At 55.2% G+C, this 22666-nt stretch overlaps 1 protein-coding gene across 3 annotated transcripts in view; it reads right to left on the reverse strand.

Moving 5' to 3' along the window:
* Positions 1–397: 397 nt before the first annotated feature.
* The window catches only part of RXRA (retinoid X receptor alpha), a 97488-nt gene continuing 75219 nt past the window's right edge, over positions 398–22666 (reverse strand). For all 3 annotated transcript variants that reach the window (XM_035555200.2, XM_050714546.1, XM_035555201.2), the window contains 6 exons: positions 16811–16980; positions 11403–11532; positions 7351–7483; positions 6209–6300; positions 4549–4654; positions 398–975 (listed from right to left, as the gene is read on the reverse strand). In XM_035555200.2, coding sequence (XP_035411093.1) covers positions 828–975; positions 4549–4654; positions 6209–6300; positions 7351–7483; positions 11403–11532; positions 16811–16980 — 779 coding nt within the window. In that variant the 3' untranslated portion in view covers positions 398–827. The remainder of the gene's footprint in view (positions 976–4548; positions 4655–6208; positions 6301–7350; positions 7484–11402; positions 11533–16810; positions 16981–22666) is intronic.

Genomic DNA, 22666 nt, shown 5'->3' on the forward strand with positions numbered 1-22666 from the left:
GCCGGGATGCTGGGCGCAGTGGGAAGGGCAGGGGTTCTCAGCAGGACCCCAGCAAGGGCGATGCCGTGTCCCAAACAGCCTTAAAGCAAGCGCTCTGGACCTGTGCTCGTGTCTGTGGGCAGCTCCAGCCTGAGAGCAGCAGCGCCTGGTGCCCTGGGGTGGGCAGAGAGGGAGAGGACGTCCCCATGCCACCGGGTATTTGGAGGGGGGATTTAGCTCAACCCCAAATCCTCTGCTTTTAAGTGAAAGAAGAAGGCTCTGCACAGCCACGGGTGACTCACTCACGGGGCACGGTAAGGGCCGCCTCTCCCTCCGCGAAGTAACTACCGAGACTACTAATAACAGTTAGAAACCAAAAATAGAATTCTTTTTTTTTTTTCTCTTCTCTTTTTCAAAAAAAAAAAAAAAAAACAACCTCCATCCTCTGAAAATAGCCAGCTGCAACCCGGCGAGCCGAACCACTCCCTCAGCTCGTCCAAACCCCCGCTGCCCAAAGGGCCGGCACCGTCCCCAGCTCCCGTGGCAGCGCCACCCGGCACGGGGCGCCGGGGCAAAGCTCTCCGTCCCCCACTTCTCTACATCTACCGCAGGGCAACAGCGGATCAGGTCTTTAGACGCAGCAGTGACAGCAAACGGACAAGGGTCAACGTGGCGAGGCGGCGAGGACTTCGGGGGGGTCGCCCCGGGGAGCGCGCGGAGAAGCTCGGACGGTGCCTCCAGCATCGGGGAGGGCAGGGAGGGAAGGGGCTGGGGTGGAGGAGGAGAAAGCAGAGGACGGAGCCCCGCGAGGCCCCGGCCGGGCGAGGGACTGACCCAGCAGCAGTTCTCTAAGTCATTTGATGGGGCGCTTCCAGCATTTCCATCAAGAAGGTGTCGATCGGCGTGTCGCCTATTAGCTTGAAGAAGAAGAGGTGCTCCAGGCATTTCAGGCCGATGGACCGGAGGGCAGGGAGCCGGAGCAGGAGCTTGGCGAACCTGGGGGCAGGAGACACGACATGGTTAGACATCCAACTGGCAGCACCAACGTGCAGAGCTTCTGTGGTTGCTCCTGCTCGGAGCTGGACACAACTTCTACTACCAAAGCCATGGGGCTACACCCAGAGCTGTGCAGAGAAATCATTACGGGAAATCATTAATTACATCCCCAGCCCTGAAGATCAGGAGCTCATGGTGGATATTCACAACAAACATCTGCTGGTAACTACACAGGGAGGGAAAACACGGCACGAAGGGCCATCCCTGGGCTGGGCGCACGGCCGGCTCCGTGCGTCTGTGCCACGCACGGGCTTCACCGCCCAGCCAGCACCCCGAGGTGCTTGTGGGGTTGCTACAAGGGTCCCTACAAGGACCCAAGGAGCGGTGCAGGCAGCTTACGGCACCTCTCTGCTTGCAGCCAGGGGATGGAGGAGGTGCAAAGAGGGCAGCAGAGGCGGTCAGCTTCTGCTGCACCATGCCCCTTTGCTGCGGGCACTGGCACCTCCCAGGCAGCTCCATGCAGCCCTGGGGGGGGGGGGGGGGGGGGGGGGTTCTTGCACGGCCAAAAATCAGCTGAGCCCCAGGCTGAAGGTGCTGCATGAGTTAAGGCGATGGAAGCAGACGGATGGGAGCTCTGGAAGCAGAAGCTGGAGACAGGGCTGCAAACCAGACCGGACACGGGGTGCCAGCCCCCGGCTCCCCTTCTCCCCGCCCGGCGCGCGGGGCTCCGCCGAGCCCCAGCCGAACAAAAGCCCTTTCTCCCCAGCCTGCCCGGCGGAGACGCTTTTCAGGTCGCACCCACCACGCTCGCAAAGAGCGCTGACAGCAAGGAGGGGAGAGCCAGGGGGGCTGGGGAGAGCCGACCGCGCTGCACGAGCCGGCTCCCGGCGCCCACCGAGCCCCGCGCCCGCCCTGCAGCCCCCGCGGGGACACCCAGGAGTGCCCCCATCCTGCCCACCCGTACCCCACGGTGGGCAGGCAGCCAGCTGGGGGGCACACGTCCCGGCGTGCAGAAAGGGAGAGAGGCCCTTTAATCGCTGGCAGTGCTTTTTTTTTTTTTTTGGTTTTACTGCTGCACAATTAGGGCTTCGACACAAGCAAAGGCCAGAACCGAGCCAGCCCAGCGAGAAGGGGACTTCAGAGAACACAAAGAGAGAGACATGCACAAACATACCGATATTATACATGCATGCACACTTCTCTTTCTCTTTTTTTTTTGCCTTTTTTTTTTTTTTCTTTTCTGCTGAGCTGGCGAGAACAGCGGGACCGGAGCCAGGAAAAACAAATCAGTCCTACCATCCCATTCAGGAAGTTTCACTTTAAACCAAACCAGATGATGGCTGCGGCCCTCCGATACGTTTAACCGTGAGATAACCAGCCAGCAGCACGACAACGTGCCAGGGGAGAAATCGGCCCCGCTCCCCCGCGGCTGCTCCGTGTCACGTACACGCTGTGCCCCCCTGGCGAAGGAGCAGGGGGTGGCGTGGAGGCAGCACGGCTTGGTTTTTCCTAGGAACGCCTCCCCCCGTCCCGCTGCCGCAGAGAAGTTCCCTTTGGGTGTCTGCAGGGTGCCCGGCAGCCCTCGAGGGTTGGTTTGAGGCCGAAGGCGTGCGCCGTGGGCACCCGTGGAGGCTCGGCGCTGGCCGCGGCGGGGAGCAGGGGAGGATGTGCAGCGCCTGCGACGCTGCTCCGTGCGTTTGCTCAACCACAGGAAGAACTTGTTTCCAGCCCCAGATGGTGATCACATTGTGCCATGAGACCAGGAAGATGGAGAGAGCTCCTGAGAGCCTTTCCCTTAGCTGTTGTGCAACCCTGGCCTCCCAGCCCACCGGTTAACCCTCCCCAGCCGCTGGGGCTTATTGCAGCCCGGTCCTGTGCTGGAAAGGAGAGGCAGCAAGGCCAGCAACGCTCAGTGCAGCTCCCACGTGCTGCCCTCAAGGATTACCCTTAAAGGTTTTGGCGAAGCAGGGTGTGCAGATCACACGAGGAGGTCCCCGAGGTCATTCAAAGCCAACAAGACCAAACTGCAGAGCCCCTGCTGCAGGCTATGGGATCCACAAAGCTCCCTTACACAGCCCACGTCACTGGGGCTGCCCCCCAGGGCACACATCTTGGGTGGTGCCTCAGTGACCTTCCTCAGGGGTGCCCGGCAGCCTCACAGTGGTTTTTTGGTCAATGAAAAGCAGCCACACGCTCCTGTGGCTGTCCCCACGGCATCCCCCTGCCCGGTGCCCCCCAGCCAGGAGCGAGGCAGCGAGCAGCGGCGCACGAGAGCTGCGGTACACACTGGATGCCTGTGCGAGGCTAAGAGCGCTTCCCAGCGGGGGAATAACCCGGGAGAGCTGCTGGCCGCATTCCCCAGCGCAGCTCTCCTTGTGCCATTTACGGCCGGCTGCCTGCTCGGAGCCCAAAGCGGCGCAGAGCTCTCCCGAAACTCCGCAGCTGCCAAGTCCAGGGGCCGGGGACTTGCTGAGGAGGTGCAATTCAATCATGTTTTACAGGAAGAGGACTCGGCTCCAGAGTGGGTCTGGGGTCCAGACACACTGCCCAGGGCACCAGAGGCGATCATCCCTGCCCTGTGCACCGTGCTCCTCTCTCATTTCCCTCCTCACTGCCAAAATCAAGAACACCCAACAGGACCTTTATCTTCCACAAGCCAGCCATGAACATCCTAGAAACCTCTGAACAACCTGTCTCTTTTTTTTCATCTGCCAGCACTTTGATACCCAAAAGGGAGAAAAAAGAGGCCCACTATTACTTCTGAGGCTCCGTTCTGTTCACTTTACTCTCTGCTTAAGCGCATCCTTGTTTTTCTGAACCACCCAGACCAGCAAGACCAGGAATGCAGGTGAGATGCAAATCCCGGTTGCTGGGGCTGTTTTTCCCAGCGTTCGAGCCTCAGCAGCGATACAAACCGGCAGCAGTTTCCAGTGCTTCGCTTGGTTTCTCAAATGACTGTCAGTAACTGAACTGGCAGTTGCCAGCTTCGGGCTGTAACTGGGAAAATGCGCCCACTCAGCTCCGGAGAGCTCCAGGAAAGCATTCCTAATTCCCCCTCCCATTCCCAGCTGGATTGGGGGAGGCGGGGAGGGGAGAAAAGAGCTTCAATTGAGGCTTTCACTTCCCAGCAATGATGCTCATCTGCCACTGAAAATTAACTCCGTGTGTGTCTTGTTTGCACTGTGGTTTGCTCTCCGTGGTTTCCAGAAGGGAAACGATACCCCTTCCCCCATGCGCTCAGCCCACCGCTGTGGCCGGAGGAGCTGGGGCTCCTCGGGAACTGCCACGGCCCGTGCTCGGCGACTGCAAGCACAGGGCTAAGGAACTCTCTCCACTTCTCCGGGGGATTTTCACAGCTGGAGGGGGGCACAAATGAGCAGCTGCCTCTGCAGAGAGCTGCTCGCTCCCAGAAGATGCGGGAACAGAGCGAGAGCCCGGTGCAGACGGGACCCAGCACCCGCACGCTGCGGGCTGCAGCCCTGAGGATGGCACCGGGACCCCCCCCCAGGGCTGCAGTGACCCCAGCACGGGGCTTTGTGGCAGTGAGACGGGGCACGGCCAGCAGCAACTCACCTCCCAGGCTGGTCGGGGTATTTGTGCTTGCAGTACGCCTCTAGCGACGCGTACACCTTCTCCCGTAACGCCTCAACTTCAGCTGGATTGGAGAGACCTTTTGAGTCTGAAAGGCAAGGGAAGGAGCATCAGCCAGGAGCCTCGAGGTGTGCAGGGAGGCGAGGCACCCCCTCCCCATACACCCCCCGGGTGCACAGCCACCTCCACCCCTCCCAGTAGCACCAGTGCAAACCAGAGCAAGGCACGGCAGGGATGTGGCACCTACACCCCGAGTACACGAGCAGGACCCCGACACCTTCCCGAAGCATTCAAGCCCCAAAAGGTTTGCCCTGTGACCACAGATCCCTTTTACCCCACCTCGTATCCCGATCCCAACCATTTGGGCTCGTTGCAGTGGTCACAGACCTCAAAGGCTTTAAGACCCCATTGAGGCATGGGCTTGGGGGATTTGTCCCTCTAACACAAAGCGCTGCAGTGGGGCTATAAGAAAAATCCCCACTCCAGCAGGTCCCTCGAGGTGGTGAGGAGTTGGTTTTAGCAGGGGGAAAGGGACACTCAGGCCATTGATATCCCAGGCACATGCGCAACGGGAACCTCTCCAGATCCCCCCCCCTTTTTTTTTTTTTTTTTTTTTTACCATATAGGGCTAATCCCAAATTACAGACGATAAATTACTGGTGACTACGAGGGGGGAAAAAAAAGGTCAAACAGAAAAGCAAAAACAAGACACGGCACTGAACCCTGCCTGAATGCCTGGCATGGGGACAGTGGGAAAGGCCAGGGCCCGAGCAGTGCCTGGGCACAAACCACGCTCCTGCAGAGAGCAGGGAGGTGGGGGGGGCCCCAGATGAGCGCCTCTGTCCTCGGCCACATCTGCGTCTGCTCTGCACTGGCCCACACTAAAACGCAGGGAAAACCCCAGCAGGGGCATCTACAGGACAGCAGCCACCTCCCAGTGCAGCAAAGGCTTGCAGGAAGGGCAGGGATGAACCCTGCCCCTTGGGCAGCTGGGGCCAACAGGGCAAAGCAGGCAGTGGGAAAGCCCGCTGCACTCCGTAAATCTAAGCAAGTTGCAGACAAAAATGTTCTTGTGTGTTTTATGAGCAAGTTTCGTGCCTTTCACCCTCTCCAGGCTCTGCGGAGGACTCTTCCAGAAAGCCAGCTAATAAACCCCCTTGGATACTGAGATCAGAACAGAGGACAATAACACTCATGTTCTGACTTTGCCCTGATCCATGCATTTGCCTTAAAGGATGTCTACATTCATTTTTGCTCCCATTTAGCAACAGCTCCCTAAAGCACCAGAACTTTCTTTTTACAGAGTCAGCTGGGATGCTGTAAATAGGAAGAACGTGTACGTGGATCAAATCAAAGCCCCTCCAGCTCAGCAGAGGGAGGGGAGGACAGCCCTTGGGAAGGAGCCCTGGAGAATTCGGGTGCAGTGCTGGGCATGGATCCTGACCCACCCGAGCTGCACAGGAGGTGGCTGTAAGGTGGCACTTAATTTGACTTTCCTTCTCGCCTCTCATCCCTCTTGCCCTGATCTCAGGAGCGCCCACAGTTATTTGCAGTCGAGCTTTACAGGCAACAAAAGGAGCCCGAAGGACGCAGCATCAGCCAAGAGAGGCGTAGGGCACGGAGAGGAGGTAACTGCATGTACCGGGGTTGAAGAGGACAATGGCTCGCAGGCAGCCTAGCTCTGTCTTGTCCATCTGCATGTCTCGCATTTTTGACACGAGTTCTGTCAGTACTCTGCAAAGGACACAAAAATCACAGGCGTCAGCATTAAAAAGAAATAGAAAAAAAAAAAACAAACCAAAAAAAAAAAAACAGGTGTCAGACCCAGAGCGAGGTCCGCTGGTGCACGTTTAATAAAGTCATGGGACGGGTCTCGTTTATACCAGCTGAGGATATGCCCTCATTTTCCTCCTGTATCAAAAATAGCTCATTAGGAACATCGATAGTTCCTGTGAGATACAACAGGGACTGTAAAAACTGGCTCCGTGCATTCACTGAGAAGCTTTGGCACCTGAGAAAGCTGCCTAAAAATAAAAAATAATAATAAAAAAGCAGGTATCTAAAAGCAATTTCCTCTGCCGGTAATTTTTATTACTCCCTTTGCTCTTTCTGCAGGTGCCGGTCTTGAAATATTTTCCACTGATTGCCCAGTTTTTCCTGTTAGCTCCTGCAGTGAAGTCATGATCCTGCACTTATGACCTCACAGGAAACAAATGATGTCACCCGGGCCCAAAGAGCAATTTCCTTGCAAAGCGAAAAAGCAAAAGTGGTTTGGTTTCAGCTCAGGCATCTCAAGATGAGTCTCAGGCAGAGAAATCAGCTGCAATTTACGCGGTGTCTGGAGCCACGCTGCGGGTCAAACACTCTGGAAGCCTTGCTTTAAAACGCTTTTCCAAAGCACGAGATTAACGAGCCCTTGGGACATGCACCCGGAACCTGCCGGCTGTTTGTGGTGCGGTTTTTTCATTGCAAAAACAAAATCACGTCTTGGTCCAATTAAAGATGAGAAGAAATAAAGGAGCGGCCCCCTCATTAACGTGAGGAGGCATCTGAAAAGAAGCTCTGCTTTGCTCCGGGCAGTCCCAAAGTGACTGCTTGGTGGTTTCTGCGGGTCCAAGAGCGGGGACCGGGCGTCGTGGGACGGACGGGGCGGCCGGAAGCCGCTCCTCTGCCTGCACATGGGGACGTGGGACACCCGCCTTGGCACGGGGATGGGGACAGGGACGTCTAGACAAGAGGGATTGAGATTCCTTCCCCTACCATCCATCCCCTCCATCTTCCCACCTGTCAAAGATGGCCCCGACGCCAGCACTGTGCGCGCTGTTCCGGTGCACGTGGAGCCCGGTGGCTAAGAGGATCCCGTCTTTCACGGCTATGGAGCGGTGGGAGAAGGAGGCGATTAGGAGCTCATTCCACCCTGGGGAGGAGAAAACAACCAAGGCCACAGGTTAGAGCCACGGGGTCCTCAGCGGGTTCAGGGATCCCTGGCACTAATGGCTAAGAGAGGAGGAAGGCACCCGAGAGCCGCCTTTGCTGGGGTCCCTAGGCTGGATGTGGGATGGCAGGGGGGAGCCGACCCTTTTGTGGATGTCAGGGAAGGAAAAACTTGCTAAGGAACAAATGCACTAAAAACACAACGCTACCAAGAAAAGCAGTTTCCTCTCTAAACCTTGCAGGCAGGGGTGCAAACAGCCCTCTGCCCGCTCCTCTCTCTGCGAACCCCCGAGTGGGTGCCAAGCCCCTGGTCTGACCTCATACTCCCTGCCCCTGAGCAGTTAAAGAGCTATTAACGCTTCCTATCAGCTAATTGGGCTCATTTTCAAGCCCTAATGGGGCACAGAGGTTCATTCTCTGCTAAAACAGGGCCGTGAAAACCCTCGGTGAGAGGCGAGGTTCTGCCATCTGCATCTGGAGGGGACGACGCTCCCCTCACCACCCTGCGGCATGGATGTCCCACAGCCATAACCAGGCCAGTGACAGCTGCTTGGACATCAGCTTGTGCCTTATTGCTGGATATAGCACTTCAGGGGATAGGAAAACACGTGTCCTCAGAGCCTGGACCCCGCAGGAGCAGTCTGAAGCAGCTCAGAAGGGAAGGGAAGGAGGATGCAACTTCCCTCCCCGCGCTCCAGCTCCCCTTTCATCCCTTTTTCAAATTCATTAAGCTGTTTCCAGCTGAGCTCAAAAATGCCTGAAACAAACCCCTAACAAGAAGAAACACTGTAAAGTTTGAAGGGTTGATGTTTTGGTGACTTTCAGGCGGGAGAGGCATCCTTGACAAGACAGGACGGGTCTTCTACAGCCCCAGGGAGGCTCACGCTCATCGTGGGGCTGACGTACCCAGCCTGAAACTGTTCTCGTGTCCAGGACCCATGGTTGCTTGGCAGGGTCCAAAATCTCAGGATATTTTTTTTTTTTTTTTTTGCAGGCTGGAAAAACCATGCAAGTATATCCTTCATCTCTCCTGCCACAGAAACATGCCTTTTCTCATTGACTGGCATAAATACAAGGTCCACGTGTGCTGTATTTACTTACTGCTGCACAGATGGGCTGTGCCATTAGAAATGTTGACACGGAATAAAGTTCACTGTTTCCTAAGTGGCCACAGGATGTTTCCACCCCAATCAAGGGAGCATTTACTTGCCTATTTACTGGGCGAGGCCTGGCACTTGCAGAGGGATTGCAGCATTGCGAAACCCAAGGAGGATGGAGGAGAGGTGGTGGCTTGGGGCTGCTCCTCAAACGAGGTGGCTGCAACCCCTGGGGATGATCTGGGTGCCAGAGGGTACCCAAAGGCACCTGGCAGTGCAGCGTCCTCCACGTGAGCCCACCTCATTGCCAGGTTCCCCCTCAGGGCCCTATAAAATGAACCAGAGACGTAGCCTCTGCCGGGCTGGCCTCGACGCAGAGAAGGAAAATCGAAGGAAAAGAGGTTTCAAAAGTTGGGTTTCCTTCTCCTCCAAAAAGCTGGAAGAGGGAAGGTTTTTAAATGATTCAGGATTACAGAGGAGAGCTGCTGCCGGCCAACCCAGTGCTGCTCCCCCGAAGCCGCGTGCTCCACTTAGTTTTGCCTCCAAGGACGCCTGAGCGAGCCCGGCTGACGCTCTTAGCTAAATTTTAATACTTAAATATTTCATGGGCAGCTGTTCTCCGCAGGCCGCTCTCACCACTCAATAATAGATGGAGCCACAGCTTAAAAGACTTGGGGGAGGTTATCTGAGGCCCCAGCAGAGGCGCTTGGAGCAGGGAGCCCACGGGGGCTGCTCCCAGTGCTGAGCTGCAGGGTCCTGATAAAGCCCAGGACACGACGGGGTCTGCTCACACCCCACGAGCGGCCCCACAAGGATGCAGCTCGGGGCCAGCCACGATAAGCACCAACAGAGAGGAGAGAACATCAGGTCAGAAAGCCTCCGGTTCAGCTTTCCTTAGCTGTCTTTTCAAGAGAAAAGGAAACCTTGAATTATTGTTTTGGGTTTTGTTTCCGCCCCACAAAAGGAAAAGGCAGCTTTTTGTCTGCATCCAGTCCTTCCCTGCCATCTCTGCAGAAAGCCTTCATTTCAAAGCCCACTACAGAGACACGTCCCTCCGCTCATCCACGCTCTCAAGAGGCTCTGGAGACCCTCTTCAAAACCATGTTTTTTTGTGTTCACCAGAGAGGGCCCCCAGCCAGCTCCAGGAACCCGCCCCAGTCCCAAAAGCCTCCCCCAGGAGTCTGGCGGCAGCCGTCCGCCGAGGCCAGGGGACTTGCCCAAGCCTGGAGCGAGGCCAACAGGAGAACAAAACCCCTCGAAGGCTCCCTTCCCAGCCTCTCGCTGTAACCACGAGACAAAACACGCCTATAAACTCATATTTCAGTAAAACTAGAAGGGTGGAAAACCCACACCAGTAAACGGCGCGGCTTCATCACCCCAAAATCACTGCGGCCAAGGACTGCAGAGGGGTTGCAAGAGGGACAGGGTATTTGTATATACGCAGTGATACTGGTTGACAGACAGCAAGAAATTGCAGAAATTCTAAGATTCATGCATTTGGGCAACAGTCGGTGTTATTAAACAGAGTGACAGCTGGTGTTTGCGTGGTGAGAAGGAAACAGCAATCCCATCATCATCCCACTCCGGAGCCCTTCTTCTACCTCCTCCCGAAGCAACCTGCACAGCCCTTGGGCTGAGCTAGTTCCTACATTTCGAGTTGAGGAGCACCTGGCTCTTAAAGCATTTTGCTGCCCAATTTCAAAGGCATTTATTTGGGGGCATGCACGTTCCAAACAGGAGAGAAGCCAGAAATTCACCCAGGTGGAGCAGCAGTGTCCCTTCTACAGAGGCCGATAACACAAGGTCAGAGAGCAGCGAGAGGAGCACACACCCTGCAGGGCTTTCCCCTCTAAAATTCCCTATAAGAGTGCATTCCAGGGAAACAAGGAGCTTTAAAACTGCCAGGGATTTCAGCACCCCGGGCCTGCTCGGGTTCAGCTGCACAGCTCACCCGCTCACCCTGCTCTCTCCGTAATTCCTGACCTCTGCAAGTCCAGGTTGGTTTTTCTCATTGCTGAGCTGAGTGCTGGGTACCGCAGACAAATGCCAAGGTCCCTTTTTTTCTTCTCCCTATTTTATCCTTCACACCGAGTTTGCCATTTGCTGGAAGCGGTTTCCCAAGTCCCACTGACAACCAGCCGGCCCCTTTGTTTCAGGGAGCATTGAGCCAAAGCCCTTTTAATCACTTATCTGATGACTGGAGCTACACAAAGAGCTTCACACCCAAAATGCATCCTCCTCAAGTCTGCTCTTGCTTTCCTGCTCGCCCCAGTCTTTGTGCATAACCTGCCAGCAGCTGGGGCTTGCAAAGACGACCCTTTTCCCAGCTAACCGCTTGCAACCTCCCAACGCCTCCGTTCCTGCAGACCCCCTGCAGCATAAGGAAATTTAAAATAAACCCAAAGACTTATTTTCATCTTGGTGGGTGGGAGAGGGAGGGTGATAAATTTTTCTCCTCCTTCTGGTTTTAATTATGATCAAACGTCGTCGTTCGATGAAATTTCGTGGAGTCCCAAGCCCCCTTGTCTTTTCAAGTCCCAGCTCGGGAGGAACCCAGCGCACATCTCCGAGCGCCTCGCTCATCCGCGAGGAAGCCGGGCCATTTTTCAGCCGATTGGCAGCTGGTGCAACATTTTGGATCACGTTCAGCAACGCGTCCCTTGGGGCTTTTTAAATCCCATTTAGCGATTGAATTATCAGAGGCTATTACTCAGAACCAGCTAATGGCTTGCGAGTTGCCGGGACCTAAATCTCAGCGCGACACCCGTCACCGGTGAGACGTGGCGCCCGCGGGGCTGCACTCACCTGCTCGGAGCAGGATGACCTGGTCGTCCAGGGGCAGCTCGGAGAAGTGGGGGATCCTCTTGGCCCACTCCACCAGGGTGAAGAGCTGCTTGTCGGCTGCCTGGCATATGTTCGTCACCGGGTCATTGGGCTGCAAAGAGAAGGAGATTGAAAGGCTCGGGAAAAGGAAGGAGAGGAGAGGCTAGAGGAGCAGCGAAGGGGTTTGCTGCCTCCCTGCTGCGGGGAAAGGCCCCAAATCCGGGAGACCCCACAAGTGGATGTTTGGAGTTACAGGGAAAGGAGGTGGCTTGGCTTCACCTCCGCATGCCTTTTGCTGGTTTTAGTGAGCTCCAGAACAGGACCCAGGTGTGCTGAGATCCAGCATCCATCACACCAACCAAGAGACCAGCTCACTCCACGCAGGCACCATCTGCCAGGACAGGACCCCGTGGCCATGCAGCATGCACGTTCCCATTGCCAGCACCTCCCAGCCCCACCAAACAGCAACGGAGGGGGCATTACAGAAAAAGAGAAAAACCCTTCCCTTTGAAATATTATCCAGTAACAAAAACCATCTGCTCTCAAGGAGGACAGTCAGCCTAAACACACCAAATCCCTGTTTAAAGGAACTGCTAACAGCTCAAGTGGGCTCGTGATTAGGAACTGGAAGAGACCGTCTAACCCTGGCGAAGACAGACCTTGCTAGTCCAAGTGTGTATATATGGTTTACCTCTCCGGACAGGGATGTATGAGCCCCTCCACACATCCCGCTGTAATCCCTGCTGATACCTAGCAGCTTTGATCGTGCAATTATTTTCCTTCCATGTCCTTAAAAGAGCAGTTTCAAACCCGGAGGAGGAGCGTTTACTGCACCTCTGGATCGCGCGGGGACGGAGCATGGAATGCGCACAGCCGAGGCAGGAGCTGACCCTACACCAGCTCCCCCTGTAACCAGCCCAGCTTCAGCAGGATGAGGCCATTCCCCTCCTGCCGGCCCCATACCCAAGCACCTCTCCCAGCGGGGCAGAGGTGCTTGCTGCTCACCGGGTGGCACGGAGGAAGCAGGAGGTGGGGATGCCACCAGCAACGTGCTGGTCCCCACGGGACTGAAAAGGAAAAAGGAAGGAGGCTGGAGAATAAATCATCTTGGAGGTAATCACTTCTTCTTGCTTCCCTTGCTGGCTGTGTTACAAGAGAGTTGACCGAGCACTCACAAACCAAAGGGAGGTGAGAAATGCTGCTCTGAGAAAGGGAAAAAGTCCAAGGCACACGATGCCTCCCTCTGCTCCACAGAGCCATTCCCAGGGACCCCTGCATGGGTCACTCCGCCGTCCCCTGGCAGCAAACACCACCTCTGTGCCTCAGTAGCCAGCATCTCCCCTTCTCCAGGCTTAAAATAACCAGCATCTGGCAGGCATGGGGGCACCCGCCTTCGAAGTATTTTCACCTGTTGCTTGCAGAGATGGATGGCATGGGCTGGCAGCAGTGCAGCTGCAGAGCAGGGAGATCGTTAAGGGGATTTTCCCCTGCTCACTCCAGCAGCTCCCCAAAGGGTGCAGCCACAGGTGGGTCTTGCTCTGGGGGAGCTGGGGCTCATCCCTGGGGAAGGAGAAGTGAGCCAGGACTGGGCTCTTCCCCAGGAGAGGAAGGGAAGGAGGGCAGGATTTCCTCTGGACAACAGGAAAAGCCTAAGCTGGGTGCGAGGAGGAGCTCTGCAGGAGCTTTTCACTGGAAGCATGGGGAATGGCAGCACCCAGAGGTGTTTGCAGGAGAGCTGGGAGGGGGCACCCTGCACTGACTGCGGCTCAGCCCAGCATAACCATACCATTAGTACTGGGGATCAGAGCTGGCCTGGGAGAGGGGCTGCAAGGAGCCCCCAGGTTCGGTCAGCGGCTGGCTGGAGATCCTGGATCCCGTGGGGCAGGAGAAGGATGGAGCCCTGCATGCCCCGGAGCAGGACACGACTTTGGGGAGACCGCGTGCTCCTGCCGAACCTGACCCGCGGGACGACAGGTGGCTGCAGAGTGGTATTTTAGGAAAGTTGGATGTTTTTCCCAAAGGATTGCTTCTGGGCAGGTCGCCTCTAGCACTCGCCTTGATGCAGCAAGCCAAGCTCTGGTCCCACAGCCCCGGCTGTAGCCCCGGTGCTCCGCAAGCAGCACGAGCTGTGCTTGGCTCTCGGCACCACCCGAAGCCTCAGCGAGGGGCCCGGCCTTTAATTACACCTCAGATCGCAGTTCCTGGAACTACCGCAGGGCTTCCTGGCAGAATTTTAATTGCTGTAGCTTGAGAGGCAGCTAAAAGTGTCATCCCCACGGTCTGAAGGGCCCCGCTTGAATCCAGGACGGGATCTACGTCGTGGTGCTAGAAACCATCCCCATGCACAGAAAGCAAATCCCCTCCTGCAGTAAATAGCAAGGGCACGGTGCCGGAGTGTGACAGAAGGAAAGGACACGCGGGCACCTGATCCTTCTGGAAAACTGGAGCTTGGAGACATCTTCCAGAAAACTGTGACTTGAAACCAGCTGCTAAAGGCCAATTAAGAGCTAATGGGAATAACATCTCTCAGTTACAGGCTCTGCTTTTCAGTGGCCAGGAGCCCATCCACGGTGGTGCTCGTGCAGCAGGAGCCCAGATCCTCAGCTCCTGGAGTGCAGGGGCAGAGGCGAAGCCACCCTCGCGCCCCGTCTTGCTGCCCAGGGACTGCCCTGCTCCTGAGGGGCAGGGGGTGACACAGCGATCTCAGGGATGTGGCATGGATGAATCCTGCAGCAACAGTCACCGAAAGCTTGTGGGAATCTCCCAGGGGCTTTATCCCTTTTGCCACAGTCAGCAGCCTGCCAACTCTCCCAATTAGCAGCTATTTGCGGCGGCTGAAGAGCCGTTACTGGGGGCTCGCAGGTGCAATTAGGAGTGTTTCAGTGATGCTTATCGAAATGCCGAGGCTTGGCACTGCCCTAGAACCACGGGCCCACCCCTGCCCGCCCCTTTTATCGGCTCCAATAACTGTGCCAAAGCCCCACGGCTGGTGCCATGCTCTGCTAGGTGGCCAAAACCAGTGCCAGCGCCAGCCTGCAAAGCCAAGAGGGGACGATGGCAGGAAGGTGACAGTCACGGAGATGAGACCAGCTGGAAGAGGAAGGTGTTAGCTCTGTCTATGTGCTGCCACCTCCATCCCAGCCAGGCACAGCACAATGGAAACGTCCTCGCAAGCTTGCGCTTGCTTGGTCCTTGCTCCCCAACTCGCTGGCAGCGCCCAAAGCAGACGTACAAAGGTGCAGGGGCACAAATAAAAGGACCCAACACATCAGGCTAACGGGAAACAGCTTGTATTTTACCCCTGTCTATTAGGGACTGAATTTGCCTGTCTTTCCATCACATCGGCCCTCTGGGGAGGGCTGGGAGGAGGGCAGCTCCTCCGTCTTGCCTCGCCTCATCCGGTGGCCTCGTCCCGCGAGCTGCTGATCTCATACATCTGCTAAACCTGCTACAAATGTCACCTCATCGACAGAAGCCGCTCGACAATAATAGGGCATTTCAACAAGCCTCCTGCTTCTATTTAGATGCAACACACATCCTTGTTCACAGTAATGCGTGTTGAATTATGCAGGAACCAGCTTTCAATTTGCTACAAGAGGCTGAGGAGATGCAGTGCCAGACGAAGCCATTTATTTCACCTCCCTCTCTGGGGTTTGTTTTCAAGTCAGCACAACGCTGCCTACAACTCCCCTGAAGTATTTTTAATCCTGATAGCCGTCAGAGCCTTTCCCAGCCCTCCGCTAACCACGGCGGGGCTGCTTTCCTCCAAAAAAGCTCCACAGAGGCAGGTGAGCACCTTCCCCTCAATCTGCTTCTGGAGAGCTTCACACGAGTCCTCCCTGTCCTTAGCAAGAAGCCTTACACAGCAAAAAGCTTCACTTAATGACCCAGCCATGAAGTCCCCTTGCAGGTAAAGGTCAAAGAGAGCATCTCACAGAAGCAGCCAAGACTTAGATCCCTGCACAGAGCAGCCTGGCTCCAAGATCTGTTAAGCCCTGCTAGATGCGGTATTTTGGCTCAGTCCTCCGGCCTCCCATGAAGTAAGAGATAAAGTACTATTGTAGCAGAAAATAAATACCGCAGAGGCCTTCCGTCTCCCAGAAGTTTCATCGTCTCAGCCCCACAGATGCCCAGCACGGAGCAATAGGAAAAGCAGAGGGGTATTTCCCCAGATGTTCCTGCTCTCCTGGTTGCGCTGCCTGCTCACCCAGCCCAGCTGCATCCCACGGGACGCTGGGCAGCCCAGGGGATGCCCCGTGCTCCGGCCTCTCCCTGCCCAGCAGCAAGCCTGGCACTAGCTCCAGCGGGGTTTTGGGGTGATTTAAGCCCTCTGCAGCCCCAGATGACACCCTGCAGCAGCAGTGCCCCTTGCTGCTTCCCCCGTGCCTGCCAGAAGGCATCGCCGTGGGCAAATGGGAAATCAAGCACATGCAGCGGACCCCAGCCCCAAAGCGCTTACACAGTGGTGCATGACAATTTATTTTCTTTCTCTCCCCCTCCCTTCTCTTTTCTTTCAGGCTTCCAGTCCCTTGGTATGGTAGGGGTGGGGGTAATTAGCCTAAACGTACTTTCTCTGCAATAAGGATCTTTACGAGGGCTTTGTCCATGGTCTGCCCTAGGAGCCAAATTTCAGATAGGTTGGCTCTCACGTTTGGAGGTAGCTGCTTTGCAGGGAGGCCTTCTCAAAGCAAGGCTATAACCCGCTGATAAGGGAATCTAAGAAAGCACAGCAAGACAGTTTCCCACCTCACAGCCTCCCACTCTTTCCTATTCCATCAGCTTTCTCCTCTCTGCACAAGGTCCCGTTAGAGCCCCGCTGCTTCCAGCAGGCCCGGTTATAATACAAGCTTCCAAATGCGAAGGGAACTTGAGAGCAAACTTCTGCAGGTTTTCTCTTCTTACAGGCAAGCAGCTGTATAATTCGGCATCTGGAAAGTCACACCCCATTTTACAGCCCTTATCTCTTTGCACTTCAGCCACAAAGGTCTGTTTACGGGCTTGACTGGACTATGAGCTCATCAGAGCAGGGGCTGTCTTCCTGCCTTTTAGCACTGCTGGCTGTTAACTAAAGCAAAACCTTTCCTTTGGGTCCTTTTAATTACGCCTTACAGCACATGTTCCTCTCTGCAGCTGAAGACAGAGCACCCTTCGCTGTGTCTGAGACAGGAAAGTACCAGCACTGCTGGCTGCACAGGGCAGGGCTTTGCTTTCCTCGGCCTTTCACCTGAGCTCATCTGCATTTTGGAGCCCTGCACAGCTCTTCTCCCAAAAATTAACCCTGCCCCGACCCAGGCTCGCTGCTGTGCTCGTACTACGCCAATGCTGAGCCCCCCCCATGCTCGCCCTGCCCTGTGTGCTGGGATGGAGCCCAGGGGACAGAGGTGTCTCACCGAGCTCGGCGTCAAGCCCATGTTCGCTTCAATGTATGTCTCTGTCTTGGGCTCCACGGCGAGTTCAGCTTCCAAGATTTTTTCCACGGGCATGTCCTCGTTGGCGCTACTTGTGGACTCCACCTCGTTCTCATTGCGGTCTTTCCCCCGCTGCCTCTCCTCCTGGACAGCTGGAAACGGACAGAAAAAGGACAGCATCAGCCCAGGGCTCCCGGCCACGGTGTCGTGGTCAAGCTGGGACCCTGAAGCTCCAGGGAGCCTTGAAAACCCAGAGCATCCTCAGTCCTTGTGACCTGCAGGAGCACACACATGCCAGCTGCCTTTTTCTCCAACCTGACCTCGCCACCACCGTGCTCAGTGCGGGTCAGGCTTGGGAAGTCCCAGGGTGGGCACTGCTGTAGGGAAAGAGAATGAGGTGAACTGATAGCATAAGGGAACCCTAAAGAAAACAGAATTTGTCCATCTCCTGAGCCTGTCGGTGCTGTGTTTCCACGGAGGTCACGCCTTGCCTCTAGTGCCCTGGGGCAGCAGTGATGCCAAGGACCGCTGCGGGGCTCCGCCGGACGCTGCCACCGTGGGAGCAGCCGCCGGCAGCAGGGATCTGCTCTCACGCGCCCCATGCAAACCCTGATCCAGCCTTCGTCTCAGGGCAGTTTCCAAACCGACAGGAGAGACCTGTCCCAAAGCCTGTGCAAGGAGTAACCTAGCCAGAAGCATGTCACGTGCCGATGAGTTCATGTCTACGAGCACCCAGATGAAAACGGCTCGTTAGATGCTAATAACATTCTTATTAACCAGCTCCTTTTGAAACCGACACCAAGCTTTCACTAAACCTGGAAAGCAGCTCCACGCAGACAGTTACACGGGTAACCATCTCTTTCTCAATCCTAATGTTACATGCCCTAAATCCCCTGCTTGTCCACGCCCCACTGCTGCCCGGCACAGCACGGCGGGAACCGCTGGAGCAAGAGGAGTTTCCACCACTTGTCACCAGAGACAACTTCCCCGGCTCTTTGTTCAGGACTGACCGAGGCACTCAGTAACGTAAAAGGCCTGCTATTTATTATCAGTTATCCTAACACTTTACCTCTTTGCTGAATTTGAACCTGGTTATATGAGCAGCAGGGGCACAGGCATTGTTCCGGCGACATCGGAGCTGCACAAGGAGACCCTTAGGGAACTGGTGAAACCAGCTCTATGCCAACCACAAGGATAAAATCTATAACACAAAACTTATTTCTTAAAAGCCAGGAAATTAAAACACGTGCTAAAGGAGCTCTGTACAGACACTGGTCGCATTATCTCCTCGCCAGCTTGGTTGGTGAGGGCTGCCCTCCTGCCGCGGCGCTGCAGCCTGCGGTTTGCTGCACGCCAACGGGACGTTTTGTTTGCTGGCAGAAAGCTCTCAGGCACAAAGTAAGAGGTTATTTTTGCAAGCTGCTCTTAAGTTCACAGGCTGCAGAGGCTCCCCAGGCCCACACAGTGTTTTCAGCTTGGCTGACCAGGGCCAGGTAGACTGCTGCTGGTAAAGCTCAGATCTGCGACGTGGCTCTGGTCCATCTGGACCTTGTCTGGCTCAGATTCTTCTCTTTACTTTCTCAGGCCAACATCAAATCCTGATGAAATTTCTCCCCACACCCACCCACACTCCTGTTTTCTCAGTCATAAAAAGACCAGAAATTTTTGCTTAATGCCAGCCCTTCCTCAACAGCACAGATGCCCCAGAGCTCCTCTGGGCACATAAGAAGAGATAAAACAGCTACTGAACAACAGAAAAGCCTGAGAGAAAGGCAAACTTGGAAAATGGGATTTTATAAAACGACTCAGATGCCAAAGACCTGACGCCCAGGTGCACAGGACACACAGATGGAGGTACAAAGTGTGGTTCCTGGCTCTGCGTGCGGCTGCCTGACACCAGTTTCCACCAGCGGGACCAGCCCGAGATGCATCCCCCAGCTCAGCTGCCAGGGCTGGGCTGGACACCAGCATTTGTGGGGAAGTGCTGCAGAGGTCTGCAGGTACAGCAGCTACTTAAAGCCTTAAATCTGCAGATCTCAGCCCCACCAACACCAACAGTCACATTCCTGGATGTGCGGAGTCAGATTCATTGCAATGGTTTTGGGGAGAGTGACTCTTATAGGGCACGCGACGGTACTTGCTAGTGATGGGGCTGAATCCAGCTGATATAAATGATAGATGGAAGAGAGGTGGCAGGGTGGTGCTCTTTCTTAGGAGAGGTGCTGAGGGACACGTCCCTGTGTCCGACATACAGGGATCATTTCTCCAAACATAGGAAAAAAACACAGTAGATGGGGTAGGGGGGAGGAAAGAGGGAGCAAGGATTCAAGCAAATCAGCTACTTTTTTTGTTACTATTATTATTCAGTATGGGATTTTTTGCGTGAAGGCAAATCTTCAGCAGTGAGGAAGAAATAAAGACCTCACCACAAAGACCTAGGACCGGATCTCTGGAGTCCACTCCCCACTCCCACCAGGGATTAATCAAAAAAAGCCCCATGGTGGAGCTGACAAGAAAAAAAAAAATTCAAATGGGCTTGATTTGGAGCTGCGTTTCTTTGTGGCTTTGTTATTTGGTTTTGTTTATCTTAAAAAATAAAAAATAAAAAGAGAGGAATATAAACGTGGTAGCTGCATGGCAGCTTGTCTGGCAGTACTGAAATACCTTGTTCTTCTCGGCTTGCCAGAAGTCTTGGGGGCCGGGATGGATGGTGCTCCATCCCTGTAACACAGTAAAATTTAGAAAGATCATTGTATCATTTGGTTCTCGTTGCTTCTGCTGGATTTCTGTCCCTTCCTCTCACGGATGTTGTCAGCTCATGGGGGTTTGCTGTTTCTCCAGGTACAAAGGTTAAAAACAAAAAACTAGAGGGGTTCCGTGACCGGCTCCTCCAACCCGAATTCTCCCTGGTGACACAATCAACATATATTTAAGAAAAAATAAATATTCTCAACCGTGGAGAGGCCCCAAGGTACTTCTCCCTCCTGTCTCCCACATGGTGCTTCGCAGGACCAGCAAGGTCAGGCTACGCAGCGTGGTAATTCAGGGGACCTGGCGCTGCTGGCTCCCTCCTCTTGCTCAGCATCCATTTCCCCTCCACACCGCGACTTTGTGCTTAGCTGGGGGTAAGGAGAATCCAGCTGCTATTCAGGAGCACCTTGAGAAGAGGGTTAAATAGCCCTGCAATAACCAGGCACTTGATTGCGTGACCCACAAGGACCTTTCCAAACTGCAGCTGGGTTTTTTTTGCTCTTTTCTGGTGACAACGAGGCGAGGGGCTGGCAACACCTCCCTGCTGCCCAGTCTCTCCTGTCTCCCACCACATTATTACAGCCTCGACAGGGAGCACCGAGCTCCTCTCGGCATGGACAGGCTGCTCAGGACAGACCACAGGGCTTGTCTGCAATGGAAGCAGCGAGACCACCCAAAGAAGCCGCGTCCTTGTCCCCTGCCGCCCTCACCGCCCCGGCTGCACGCCCTTAGCACTGTGCGGGTCCCACTGACGCCAATTTCTGGATTTAGGGTGACACAGAGGGGCAGGTTTGTCCCCAGAGCAGGGCCGAGCTGTTGTTGCACCAGCCCCGTACAACATGCTGTGTTCTCGGAGACCAGCTTCTGCAGGCTCTTCTGTGTTGACGGCCGTGCCGATGCTTTTATTTCTCTTCAAGGAGACTCGTATGGTTGAGAGGTTGTTTTTTTCAGTCTGATTTTCCTAACAGAAGCATTTAAAACTTGCAATGCACTTGAGGAGAAAAAAGATGCTGCAGTCGGGGAGCTCTCGGAGGCGGCCGCGCCTCCTCCAGCTATGTCTCAGCTGAGCCAAGGACAGAAGCCTGTGTTTGCCATGGCACCTGATGAAGAGGCGCTCACGTTATTCCGCTTCATTTGGCTTCTTCTTGCCCGAGGCTGGTTGCTGTCACTTTTCATCTCGAGATCCCAAGCCCATCTGCACTCCCCCAAGCCGCGGTACAGCAATATACGTGCTCTAAGACCACTTCTTGGTGGCTTCTCCCTCTGAAAGAACCAAAATGCCTCATCCTGTGGGCTGCAGAAGAACCTCAGCCGCCCAGGTCCAAGAGCTGATGTGAAAATAATGCAGGATCCACCCGCTGCAGCGACGAGGAAGACTCTGCTGAGAAACCCCTGCTGTCACTGCTCCCCAAGCCTCGTGCCCCTGTCAGCGAGCCCCTGCTCTCCGAGCCGTGCGAATGCCCCGGGATCCCCGTCCTCGGGCAGAAGGTTTCTTTCCTTTTCAAGCTTCTGGCTGGTGAAGAGAAATCTGATGCTGTGATCTGCAGCCTAATTAGCTTGAAGAAAGAGAAAGATTTCAAATGCAAGCTCTGCTTCTAAAGCCTGGTGAGAGATGCAAGCAGAAAACCAACTTGGTGTTTCCGACGCTGATTCAGCAGCATTTTGCTGAAGAGCTCAGACCCGTGCAAAGGGTGCTGAGCACAGGGCTGTGGGCTCCTGCCACGGCCAAAGCCACAGGCACCCCAACCTGCTGTCCCTGTGCTCGGGACCCCCGAGCTTCTGTGCTCAAGGGATTTTAATGTAGGAAGCCAGAGGCATAGAGGGAATGGGGCTTTCCACCGAGGCAGTGGCCGAGGTGCCCCCATCAGCAGCGGTGTCAGAGGCGTGCTTGTTTGCTCGGAGAGAGCTGCAGGCTCCATCAGCTTGTAATTACCCTGCCTCAAGAGAGAGGAGGGCTTGTGTCTGAGACAAAACCCTCTCCTTCCAGGAACAATAACATGGGCGACTGGCTGGGCTTTGTTCCTTTTCTCGGGGGACGAGGGGGAAGAATAATTCACTCCCACCAGAACGTAACTGAATGGGTCTTTCTCTGGGGGACGGATCCGGAGAGTGGCACACTGAGGGCAGGCACCGGCGCTCGACCTTGTCCCTGGGCATTGCAAAAACCATGGCAGATGATGGCAGAAGAGGCACGCTGGGCTCATGCCCCTTTCCAGACCACTCCAACCCAGGCAGATTTCGGGGACCCTGGCAGATTTTCAGCCCTGGCCCCATCACCAGGAGGCCCAAGGTTCTCAGGGCACGCGGCTGCGCCCATTTCACAGACGGGCAGCTGAGGCCCCACGTGCCCAGCCCAGCCTCACTGGAGCACTGGGAGATGAGGGTGGCCTCCACACCCAGCCCTCTGCCTTTCAGAAGACCTGACCCAGCTGCCTCGAATGCTGTCCTGCTAGCAGGGTGCCCCGGCTCGCCTCCGTCCTCTTGGAGAGCCCGGAGGCTCTGGTGGCCTCCAAGACCCAAACCTGCTCCGTTTTCCCCGAGCCTACAAGTGGGTGGCTGCTTTATTTATGAAGTGCTGGGGGGAGGGTTATTGGGGATTTCCGTTTCACCAGCGGTGGAATTTATTGGGCTCTGCTGCCTTTTTATGAAGCTACATCTCAGCCGTGCATCAGAGGCATCTTGAAGTGCTTATGCCTGAGGTACCTGTTTATATTGAAAATGCCACGATGGCTGAGGAAACCAGTTCCGACCGTGTTCCTTCTGCTTCGCCTTCGTGTAGCCGTGCCTCCCTTTTCTCAAACATGCAGCTTTTTATTGTCGTGAACAACCTCAAAAGCTGCGTTACGGGAAATAAACGGCGGCGCTTTCTTCAACGTTTCACTTGAATATTATGTGTGCTATTGTTAAGATAGGCAAAATACAGCTGTGATGCTAAGAAATGTAACATCAGGGAAATGGAGTGTTAAAGAGTGGATTGAGACATTTGCATGCAGTCAGTCTGCACAGGGAACGGCTTCAGAAAACAGAAGCCAAAAGGAGCAGCTCACTTCACTCTCAGAACCTGGACACGGCAAAGTATAACATTGC

Source organism: Cygnus atratus, chromosome 19 (assembly GCF_013377495.2).
Source record: "Cygnus atratus isolate AKBS03 ecotype Queensland, Australia chromosome 19, CAtr_DNAZoo_HiC_assembly, whole genome shotgun sequence".
NCBI lineage: Eukaryota > Metazoa > Chordata > Aves > Anseriformes > Anatidae > Cygnus > Cygnus atratus.